General features: G+C 38.7%; 1 protein-coding gene across 2 annotated transcripts; it reads right to left on the bottom strand.

The window, feature by feature from the left end:
* Positions 1 to 2,141: 2,141 nt before the first annotated feature.
* Positions 2,142 to 6,407, bottom strand: gdf2 (growth differentiation factor 2). Of its 2 annotated transcripts, XM_059325025.1 has the most exons (3): positions 6,213 to 6,407; positions 5,811 to 6,135; positions 2,142 to 3,828 (listed from the first exon to the last, which is right to left on the bottom strand). In XM_059325025.1, exons 1-3 carry the CDS (start codon positions 6,369 to 6,371, stop codon positions 2,906 to 2,908), a joined length of 1,407 nt encoding a protein of 468 aa, XP_059181008.1. In that variant the 5' UTR covers positions 6,372 to 6,407; the 3' UTR covers positions 2,142 to 2,905. The 2 variants fall into 2 exon arrangements, with proteins under 2 accessions (XP_059181008.1, XP_059181007.1); XM_059325024.1 differs by having other exon boundaries at positions 5,811 to 6,407.
* Positions 6,408 to 11,924: the final 5,517 nt, after the last annotated feature.

Below are 11,924 nucleotides of genomic sequence, written 5' to 3'. Positions count from 1 at the left end.
TTTGAGTCATTGAATGATGGATGAAGTTCTAGATATGCATGTTCAATGTTGTTATATAAACTATAATTCAAATGTAATCAAATCATTTACAACTAAAATCAGGTCGAAGCTATTAAATGCAGTAAAATATCAGATTTATCTGTCATATACACTGTAAAAAATGTTTGTAGAAATTACAGTAAAACACTGTCAAATTACATCAGAAATAGGGCGTAAAATTAAAAATTGTATATCACCGTAATAGACACTTTTAATTACCGTAAATCAAACAATAGCAAAAAACTTTAACTTTTACTGTCATAAACTGTAGGGAACACTCAGTTTTGCTGTAAAAATATAACATTTCCATGTAAAGTTAATGGGGAAATACCATGATGTCACAATGACACAATTACCCCTTAAATAATGGGAATATTCAGTCTAAAAATACAGTTTTTGCTGATATTCACATTTAAACCACAGCTGCCGGTATTTTACCGTAAATTAAACAGATTATTTTTTACAGTGTAGGCCTAGTATCAATCCATGTGCCAAGTTAATTTAGTTCATAAATTAAGTTAATAAGTCAGTTAATGGGCCTTTTTAAAGTTAAGTCATTTGAGCTTGTTAATATTATTGATATTTGTTCATTAACGAGCCTCCTGGTCTCCTGAGTTGAGTTGAGCATCGCTACTGTAGACTTTTATAAAATGTCACCAATGTGACATATCAGTATTGTCTATGATTACTGCAAAAAGGCAACAAGTGACAGACACTGAACACCTTCAATACCGCTGTTGTAACCTACATAAGAATTAAAATCATTTTAAACACGTTGTTAATATGTTTAGGCACCAAAACCACTTTCCTAAGGTTAGGAAAACATAAAAGAGTGAGGCTTCAAAAACTCTACTTCTGGAGGGAGTGTGTCTATGCTCCCCGGGTCCTATGTTCTCCTCTTTGTATTAAACAGGGGAACATAGGACTCTTTTTTCCCCACTTTTCCCAAAAAGGGTCCCTTGTTCCCTGGTCTCTTACTTTTTCCATTAAAGCTGCCAAATTCCATGGCCAATAAGCCTAACTGTAACCCTAACCCCTAACCCAACCCTAAACCCTAACCCTACCCTAACCCCACCCTAACCCCTAACCCAACCCTAAACCCTAACCCTACCCCTACCCTAACCCTACCCTAAACCTAACCCTACCCTAACCCCTAACCCTACCCCTACCCTACCCTAACCTACCCTAACCCCTAACCCCTAACCCTACCCCTACCCTACCCTAACCTACCCTAACCCTAACCCTACCCTAACCCCTAACCCTACCCTACCCTAACCCTACCCTAAACCTAACCCAACCCAACCCTATCCCTAACCCAACCCTACCCTAACCCTAACCCCTAACCCAACCCTAAACCCTAACCCTAACCCTACCCCTACCCTACCCTAACCCTAACCCTACCCTAACCCTAACCCTACCCTAACCCCTAACCCTACCCTACCCTAACCCTACCCTAAACCTAACCCAACCCAACCCTATCCCTAACCCAACCCTACCCTAACCCCTAACCCAACCCTAACCTACACCCTAACCCCTAACCCCAACCCTACCCTACCCTACCCTACCCTAACCCTATTTTAAAAAAACAAAAGCCAACCTTGAGCTAAGGTGGCCATGTGACGCTAGGCCTGCTGGCCATGCTAAGAGTCTACCGGAAAGATTGATAGATTGCAGGAACATAGGACCCTTTTTCTGGAGAAGGGTCCTATGTTCCTATGTTTCTCCTCTTTGTATTAAACAGGGGAACATAGGACTTTTTTTTCCCCACTTTTCCCAAAAAGGGTCCCTTGTTCCCTGGTCTCTTACTTTTTCCATTAAAGCTGCCAAATTCCATGGCCAAAAAGCCTAACTGTAACCCTAACCCCTAAACCAACCCTAACCCTAACCCTACCCTAACCCCACCCTAACCCCTAACCCAACCCTAAACCCTAACCCTAACCCTAACCCTACCCCTACCCTACCCTAACCCTAACCCTACCCTAACCCCTAACCCTACCCCTACCCTACCCTAACCTACCCTAACCCTAACCCTACCCTACCCTACCCTAACCCTATTTAAAAAAAACAAAAGCCAACCTTGAGCTAAGGTGGCCATGTGACGCTAGGCCTGCTGGCCATGCTAAGAGTCTACCGGAAAGATTGATAGATTGCAGGAACATAGGACCCTTTTTCTGGAGAAGGGTCCTATGTTCCTATGTTTTCCTATGTTTTTGGGAAAAACGGGGAAAATAGGGGAAGACCCCCTTCCGGGAATGTCATGACTCTCATGAACAGACATCCTTCTCCTGGTCGACCCGTCTAACAGCCCTGTTCCATCACTAAACAACATTTTGAGGGATAACTACAAATTCCAATGCATTACTTTTATGTTATGGAAATCATTTGATCTAGTGTTGGTACAACGAAGCTTCGTGAAGCATTTCCTTTATTTATGGAGCCCAAGAGATGGCGCTCTTTGTTCAACAAAGGGCTGAAAACACACTCAATCACCATTGATGAAGCCTTTTTTTTAAAGCCAAGACCGCCATCTAGTGGGGTCAAAAAATAAAGGAAATGCTTCACGAGGTTTCATTGTCCCAACACTAATTTGAACCATTCATGAGTACATTTTTTTAGATGTTTTTTCTACTACCCTATTCTAAGAAAGTGGATAGATTGTCGAAGACATCTATATAACTTGTACTGGTTTTTTCATTTTGTAGTGCAACTGCTGCACAACAGTTAGGAAAAGTTCCTTCTAATCTTGTTCTTAGACCTGTGGTATGTTCCTTCTACTGGACCAATGGAGGGTGTTAACATTGGACTGTTGGAAATGCAGCATTAGAACCGTTCTGTGCTTCCACCAGAGCGAACTGATCCTCTGCGACTACCTGCAGCCACACTCTGCCACCTTCATCTCCTCATACAGGTATCTGATGGTGAGGCGTCCATTCTCCTGGTACATCACTGTGATGGGGTCCAGTTTGATGGGCACGCAGCACGCCATGTTGGCCTTTTTGGGGTTCCTGATATTGATCAGCGTCTGGATGAGGGCGTGTTTCGACGGGGTCATTTCGTCCGTCAGCGGGTGGTAACACAGGCCTCGACACTCGAAGGCGTCGTATTCTGGAGGCGCCACGATCCAGCTGTCCCAGCCGATGTCTCTGAAGTTGACTTTGAGGGAGGTCCGCTGGCAGTATTCCCTCTCGGCCTTTCTCTTCTTCCTCTGCGGACGCTGCTGGGCCTCCGGGATCTCGTTCTGTAGCTGATCATCATTTGTGTTCCAATCAGCGCCCGAGTGTAAGATGGTTTCTTCTTCATGGAGGATCATCTCTCTTAATTCCTTCTTGGTTTCCCTCCTCCTGCTGCCCAGGTCATCTGAGAAGACGATTAAAGCTGCTGAATTATTATCTCCAACAGACACGCTCATGTTTAAGCATCCTGCTCCTTCTTCTCCAGCTTTAGAGGCGCCACAGTCCTTCCAATCCACCAAAATATCGAAAACAGTCGCTCCTCGGCCCGACTTGATCCAGCTCTGGATGGCCGTGGTCACGTCAAACGTCTCCCATGTGCTCGCCACGCTGCTCAGCTCTCTGCCAACCAGTAACTGGGTGGTGGATGTGAAGTTGTAATCCACTTCATAGACTTTGATGGTGGCCTTGAAATTGTGGGCGATGACCCTTGACCTGGGGTCTGGGAAGAAGAAGAGCTGGAGTTCAGCGGTGGTGATCTTTTCATGGCTGGGGACGCTGACGTTGAACTGCAGCCGGTGCTTCGACTTGGAGACGTTTGTCACAGAGAGAGGGATTTCTGTTGGAGAGACGAGACAGAGGAGTTTATTTAACCCTTTGATGCTCAACATATAAACACCTTCTAATAAACAACATGGGTCTAAAATGACCTTCATTTATTCATTCTCCATGTTATTTCATGCTGCTGTGTGTTTGAATATCTTTTTTTTATTACAACAGATCATTATATGCATTTTTCCTGTCATACTTTATGAAGAAAAATAGTTTTTGTATTATTACATCAAGTTTACACACATGGGTCTAAAATGACCTTGTGCATTAGAAGCGTAGTGATACAAAAAGTGATTCACTAAATGAACAATGTGAGTATATTTGTAACTATGTTTGTCTTATTTTGAAGGTTTAACTTTAAAAGAGTTGTTAGAACCACCAGGTTACATTGGAAAATCACATATTTTAACATTTGAGACTTATTAGAGCCACCAAATAATAATTTCCATTGGAAAAAACACAAATTTCACAAAATAGGATAGTTAATATTTTAGTCTTCTTTGTCAGGTTTTAAATTGGTGACAACATAAACACCTTCTAATGCACAACAAAGTAAGTAGTAGTAGTTTATCGGCCATGTTTCATGCTGTCTAGAGACAAAGACAGATATATATTATTATTATTATTATTATTATTATTATTATTATTATTATTATATTATTAACGGCTGATCAGTCATGTGAGTTAAATGTTTGCTGCACCACAATTTACTTGATGAAGGCATTTCCATATAGCATATCAAGTGTTTCAAACTTTTTGCTTCAGTTGAGGACGTTTTATTGAATTTTGCAGATTCTAATCAGCTTTTCTAATGTGATACATCGAAATGTGCATAAAATAAGTCAACAGAAACACAGCTACAGGAGCTGCTGATGAAGCAGCAGGTGTTAAGATAACATGAATGATTATTACTGCTAGCAAGCTAGGCTAACTTGCTTTTAGTTTCTGTGTTGAAGCTATTTAGCCCAGGTTGCTAGCTTCTACTTTTAGAGTGAAATGGAAACTTAATGGACAATGGAGCCTACCATGTTAAATGTAAATTAATACATGTCTACATTTAGTTGGTGACAACCAATGCTAAAATGTGTTGTATCATAGTTTGAGGGCTACAGGCCCATGATGTGCTCCAGCTAGGAGAACCTCATGTAATCCAAAATCTTTTTATTCTCTGTTGGAAAAAGGCAATAGCTGCAACAGGCCTAGCATTTTAGATTTTGTGTTGCTACACAAAGTATAGAGTCAGTTTTGTGAACAATTTAGCTGATAAAATAATAAATAAGATATCCTTAACTATACGTTGAGCAGCCAGGGATTTATAAATATTGGTATGAACTCTGTGACTACAGGGATTACTAAAAGAGTTATCTTTAACCCTCTGGAGTTAAAACGTTCAGCAGCATGGAGCCCTGCTGTCAGCTGAACTCTAAAGTTTTGGCATTTATTAGAAGTTTCTATATCCAATTTAATGCATCAACCCTTTTGAAGTCTTTGCAGAGATTTTATTGAATTTTGCAGTTTGCATTCAGCATTTTAAATGCAATCTTTTGTGTTTATTGTGTGTTTGTGGGTTTTATGTGTTTTTTTTGTGTTTTTTATGTGTTTTTTGTATTTTTCTGGTTTTTTTTTTGTCATTTTTTGTGTATTTCTTGTCATTTTTTGTTTTTATGTGTGTTTTTTGTATTTTTCTGTTTTTTGTGTGCATTTTTTGTGTTTTTATGTGTTTTTTTATTTATTTTTTATGTCATTTTTGGGTGCGTTTTATGTGTTTTTTGTGTGTCAAAATGTCAAAATGACAAAATAATAATCAGGTGAGGTTGTGCTGAAAAAAATGATACCAGCATGGAATGATAAACATTTTTTTAAAATCGTTTGTACAGGCAGAATGAAAAAAGAGCCTAAACCATCAAAATAGCCCCAAACTCAAAAGATCCTAAAGATTATAGCTCATAACTTTTATTAACCCTTTGAAGTAAACTCTTGTTCATGTACCTTGGACAGTGAAGCTCCTGATGACATCAGACTGAGGGTTCGCTGAGCTGTCCGAGGCGTACTTGTTGTAGAGCTCCATCATGAACTGAGGTGGGTAGATCTTGCATTTCTCCTGAGGAACATCTGACAGGTTGAGTTTCCTCAGAAAGCCCTCCTTCATTGTCCCCAGGAGGTTTTCCATCCTGGCCTCTGTATCTTCCTCTTCCAGAAGATCCTCTTCCGACAGCTGATCGTAGAGTCCCTCGGGGTCCTGAGGGCTCTGGACGTCGTTGTTGAGAGGTTTACAGGTGCAGGAGCCAAAAGAAACCACCAGACACAAACACACCTGGAACAGGAACGACCCGGAGCTCTGCATCTTGAAATCAGATCCTTTCTGAGCCACCGAACCGCCACAAACTTTACCTTCTTCCCGGCTTGAAAACGGACTTTGCGACGGCAAGGTTTGAAAATGGAGATCCCCAATGCAAGGAGCCCAGTGGTGGTGTCCGCTCCCATGCTCTCAGAGTAAACAGGGGCTTGTGTCAACCAAAATAGTAGCTTGGCCAAGCTTATCACTGCCATTGATGCCTTCTTTTAAGCTTTGTTATCATTAGACGGCTGGCGCTAATGAAGACACTGTAAACACTCGACAGAGATAATGAGGGAGGCACTGGGAACTATGAGCTTACTGACAAGCAGACACTTCCATAAAATGCCTTTTCCCAGCTTGAGGGTGAAAGTGTTGAGGCCAGTGGAAACAAAACTCTTAAAAGGAACAAAATGACACATTGCATTCTTCATCACCATCACTGCTAAATAGAATTCCTTTCAAGTTAGTCTCGTATCCAACCTCTGTATGACACTGTGGCTCACGCATACGTTCCAGATACCAAAATGTAATAAAAACTGATGACTTTGATCCCTTCAAAAGTACTGATAAGGAAAATACAGACGCAGATAGTTATGGAAATGTGCAAAAGAAATAATCTTGTAAACCAGCAAGTCTCAAAATGTACAACAAATGCAACAAGTAGCAGTGTGAAATAAAAATGAAATATCTAATAAAACACTTAGACGTCACACCCAGAACAAACATTTTCTTTTCTTTCTCACAATGCAGCTACCAGGTTTGTTACAAAACTATGTTTTGAATCTCTGAGATTTAGCATCTACTGCTAGCAAGATTAGCACTGTAGCTGTCGTAAATATAAAGCCGACCAAGGCAGGACCAAGTGGCAACCTACGTCCGCTGCTGATCATAAACAAACCAGCATGGCTAATTATGCACAGTGTCTCCACTGATTATAAACATAGTGATGGTGAATTAACCTGCATCACTAACTGTGCACAGAGTGTCCGGTGCTTGTTGTAAATATATTGTAAATATTGTACTTTTTACTCCACTACAAAGATTTAGCATGAAAAACATGAGAAATTTAAAGTTATTAGAAATTTGTTTTTAAATGATACCTCATAACAGCACATTAGGAAGTTAAAATGAGCTCTGTCTTTGCAAAAAATAAAATGATGCTTACATTAATGCATCTATAAAAATAATACCTTTAGAATATATAAAACAATCTGAGTGAGCCCATTCTGCATAACGAGTACTTTTACTTTTGATACTTTAAGTACATTTTGATGCTGATATTTTTGTACTTTTACTTCAGTAAGTTTTGAATGCAGGACTTTTACTGTAGTGGAGTAATTTCACAGCGTGGTATTAGTACTTTTATTGCAGTAAAGGATCTGAATACTTCTTCCACCTCTGGCTGTCAATCGACATAATGAATAAAATCCTTGTTTTAACAACCTGAAGGATTCTGTCCACAGAAACAGAGGACTTTTAATGTTAAACAGAAACAAAATTAAATATTTATTACATTTCCATGCTATAGGAAACTCTGCAGATATCCATATTGAAACTGTAGTGAGGGCTGTAATGTTGCTGGCATGAATCCAATATGGCCGTATGCTTCAGGGAACTCAGATACCAGGAAAATCAGCACGGCCAAAGTTGAACTATAAGCTGACAAAGTTGAACGCTAATAAACTCTGAATGCAGCTGTGTGTGTTCACAAGAACGGCCATTGACTTCCTCACCAGCAGTAGGCTGGAGGTGGTGACAACCGCTTGATATCTGACAGTGAACGCTAGCAGCCTGCTAACAGAGAACGCTAGCAGCCTGCTAACAGAGAACGCTAGCAGCCTGCTAACAGAGAACGCTAGCAGCCTGCTAACAGTGAACGCTAGCAGCCTGCTAACAGAGAACGCTAGCAGCCTGCTAACAGTGAACGCTAGCAGCCTGCTAACAGAGAAGGCTAGCAGCCTGCTAACAGAGAACGCTAGCTGCCTGCTTACAGAGAACGCTAGCAGCCTGCTAACAGTGAACACTAGCAGACTGCTAACATGCTAACAATGATGAATTAAGTGTACTAGTGCAGTGCATGTAGGAAGTATTTTTCTGTCCGTATTATGCTTAGCTGTCAGTTAATAAAGTTTTGTTATTACTTTTTTCAATGGATCAAACTAATGCAGGAGAAAGGGCTTAAATCTCTTAGCTTAGCATGCTAATGGTGAGATAGCACATTACGCAGTATGCTGCATTAAAAGTACATTAACATGAACCCAGTTAGCTGATAAACTATATTGCATGTAAGTTTCTCATATCAAACGATTATGGGCATTACGCTAAGCAAGAATGTCATCCCTGAATTACATAGTAATGCAACATAAGAAGTGAATAAAGCTAAATCTCCTTAGCTTAGCATGCTAATCGTGCTACAACAACGTCTGCAACTCCATAAAACACTTTTCATAAGGTACCACACCATCCAGCACATACACACTGAACATTGATAGGCCCTTTACACAGAGCAGAGAGGAGAGGACAGGAGAGGCTGGAAAAATCACAATACTTCAATATGTACAATATGTGAGGAGAACTGATAATTTTGTGTCTTTTCTTTGGTCATTTTGTGTCTTTTTTGGTCATTTTGTATCTTTTTTTAGACATTTTGTGTCTTTTTTATGGTCGTTTTGTGTTTTTTGTTAGTCATTTTGTGTCTTTTTTGATCATTTGTGTATTTTTTTGGTCATTTTGTATCTTTTTATGGTCATTTTGTGTCTTTTTTGGTCCCTTTCAATACATTCGTGTTTATCAGACTAGTGCAGTGCCCATAGGAAGTATGTATTCGTCTGCAACTCCATAAAACACTTACTTTTCATAAAGTACCACATCATCCAGCACATACACACTGAACATTGATATTCACTGGAAACTATTTGAATATTATTGGAAAATCAAACCTTGTAGCCACTTTAAAACTCCTAAAGATAGGTACACAGAACACTGCAATATGTATTTACAGACATATAAATACTCTTCTCAATCATCTCTATAAATTTGAATTAGCACTCCTCTGAGATCTTCTTCCAGTAAATAATTGCAGTAAGTCATTCCTGCAGCTCATTAGATGATAGTGAACAGCTGTAAGCAGGAACTGGTCTGTTAGAAAAGGTCAGAGGTCATTTTGTTAAACTAGTGCAGTGACACACTTATTTATCTACTTAAAGAGTTACAAACACAATAGAAGGATAGAAAGAAGGAAACACAAAGTCTAAGCAATAAAAACCCAAACACTACAAAAACCAACTGCCAAAAAATGAGAAATAAATCACTAGAATTCAGCATATACATGTTTGAAACAAGTAAAATTATCTGCCAGTGCAGTAAGTAAATGTTTCTTTGTAAGAATTCTTTAAATAAGTAAAAAAAAAAATATCTAGGGACTGGGAAAACCAAAGATGTCTTGAAATAAATCCAAATATATTTATTTTGAGCAATTGTGGCTTGAAAAGCCCGACTGTAACATTAAAATAAGCCAGAAATACTTGAAACGAGCACGTTTTGGTGGATAGAAAATACTTTTGAAATATCATTTCAACTGCATGCAACTAAAACTCTCAACTGGAGCCAATATTTGAGGTAAAAACTCACCATATTCAACAGTTGAATAGATTGAAAAGCATGAAAAAGCTCACAATGTCAATCCTAAAAACAAGTCTTTACACAATAAGATAATTAAATATGGACATAATAATAATAATACTTATATTTAAATATGCACATAAAGCTATGGTCAGTAGGTAAATGATACTCAAAACAATATAATTAAGATACTATTGGTAGATAGAAGAAGAAAATACTTGGTGAGCTTCATGTTTTTTGCAGTGAAGACCTGATAATTACAGTCAAAACATGTTCTAATAAGTGACTCTTTATGTAATTATCACCTTTATTTTGTTGCAAAGTATAGCAATGAAACTATGATCTTTTTTTTTGTACAAATTTGATCTTGCTTCCAAACTTTTGGCCTGTAGTGTAGATTACCATATGGAAATCTTGAATTCTGCTTGTAAATTCACTCACAGGACAGGAACATGCAATATTAGAGGCCTTATCAGACTTATCACATGATGGAAAACATAAGTAGAACAAACTCATTCCACTAAATCCGTATCTTTCCATCTTAATGCACAGAGTCGATTCTGTAAATATTTGAAGTCAGTGACACGTTCTTATCGGAGCTGAAATGTCTCTGACAAAACCAAGTCCATGTCAACACTTCCACATCCTGTCTGGGTTTCCCCAAAGATTCTCAAAATAGCAGCAGCAACATGTCAGACAATCCGTTTCACTGTCCAAGAAAATAATTGGCTTTCTTTCCTTTAGCCTCATATGATCTCCTCAGTTACCACCAGTATATATCATATCTATATATTGAACCTGGTCTCACAGGAATCCGTGAAATAGCCACGGATTTGCTTAACTCAAAATCCGTGGAATAGCCACGGAATCACTCAAATTTCCGTTAAACTGACACGGATTTGGCTACAATGCAAGTTAATGACAGTCATATCCCGTGGCTATTCCATGGATATTTGTTCCTATTGGTTTGTTCCAAGTCACGTGACTTTCAAGGTTCCGGCGTTTTTTTTTGTCAGAACAAAAAACATGGCGGACAGTTCTCTCATTTTTAGTGAAAAAAATCAATATTTTGACTTAGTTTCTGCATAAAAATGGATTTTGATCACATTTCTAGCGAGAAATATATGTTTTATTTTCTAAATATTCACTCAGTGAATGTACATAATCACTTTGTATGTTGGAATAGCCACGGGATTTGACTGTCATTAACTTGCATTTTAGCGAAATCCGTGTCAGTTTCATGGAAATTTGAGTGATTCCGTGGCTATTCCACGGATTTTGAGTTAAGCTAATCCGTGGCTATTTCACGGATTCCTGTGAGACCATGTTGATATATTCGTCAGGCGGCTTAGGACCAGATTTAAGAAGAATGGGGACACACACCAAATTTTCTCTATATGCTCTCCATCACCATAAGTTTCAATTTTTGGTAGGAGCCACTTCATCAAGATTGTGGATCGGAGATGGCAGCCATATAAAGTCTATGAGAACCAATATATCTTCTAAACCAGTGGTTCCCAACCTTTTTCTTGAGGAACCCACATTTTTACCATTGTAAACTTTGGCGACGCCCCCATTGTCCGTTGCTTCTATAAAGCCGAACTCAATGAAACTTTCATGGTACCCTCTCTTTTTCTTTTTGAGATATTCAGCATTTTAGTCTCCCTGACGATTCACCATTTTTCCATTAGCTCTGTTGTTAGGTGAGGTTACAGCTAGGCGCTTTAACCCACTTTATTAACATATTGAGCCCAAAAATACACAGAACTCATGAAATCTGAAATAAAATGTTACTATTTATGACAATAAAAAACACAAATATGCTGCAAAACTGTTTAACTCTATGGAGTCTTATAGGGCTATTTTTTCCATTTTTCAATCCTTTTCATGTCTTTTCATGTCTTTGTAAGTCATTTTGTGTCTCTTTTGGTCATTTTGTGTCTTATGTGTTTTTTTTGTCTTCTAATTGTGTGTGTTTTGTGTCTTTTTTTAGTCATTTTGTGTCTTTTTAGTCCTTTAGTCCAACATAAAATGTGATTTTGAATCTTTTTTTTACTTTTAAAACACTATCATGCTCAATAAAGAATTGTAAATGTTTCAAATGTGACCAAAGGTGTCAAATCTACCATATAAGAGGGTTCCAT

This window comes from Centropristis striata, chromosome 21 (genome assembly GCF_030273125.1).
Source record: "Centropristis striata isolate RG_2023a ecotype Rhode Island chromosome 21, C.striata_1.0, whole genome shotgun sequence".
Taxonomy (NCBI): Eukaryota; Metazoa; Chordata; class Actinopteri; order Perciformes; family Serranidae; genus Centropristis; species Centropristis striata.
The sequence above is the reverse complement of the archived record's forward strand: the minus strand, read 5'-3'. Positions and strand labels throughout refer to the sequence as shown.

Coding starts and splice junctions, on each gene's coding strand:
- gdf2 (XM_059325025.1), bottom strand. CDS start 6,371: ATGGCAGTGATAAGCTTGGCCAAGCTACTATTTTGGTTGACACAAGCC. Junction 6,136..6,212: donor GTTTTCAAGCCGGGAAGAAG/GTAAAGTTTGTG, acceptor TTCCTGTTCCAG/GTGTGTTTGTGTCTGGTGGT. Junction 3,829..5,810: donor CAGGAGCTTCACTGTCCAAG/GTACATGAACAA, acceptor TCTCTCCAACAG/AAATCCCTCTCTCTGTGACA.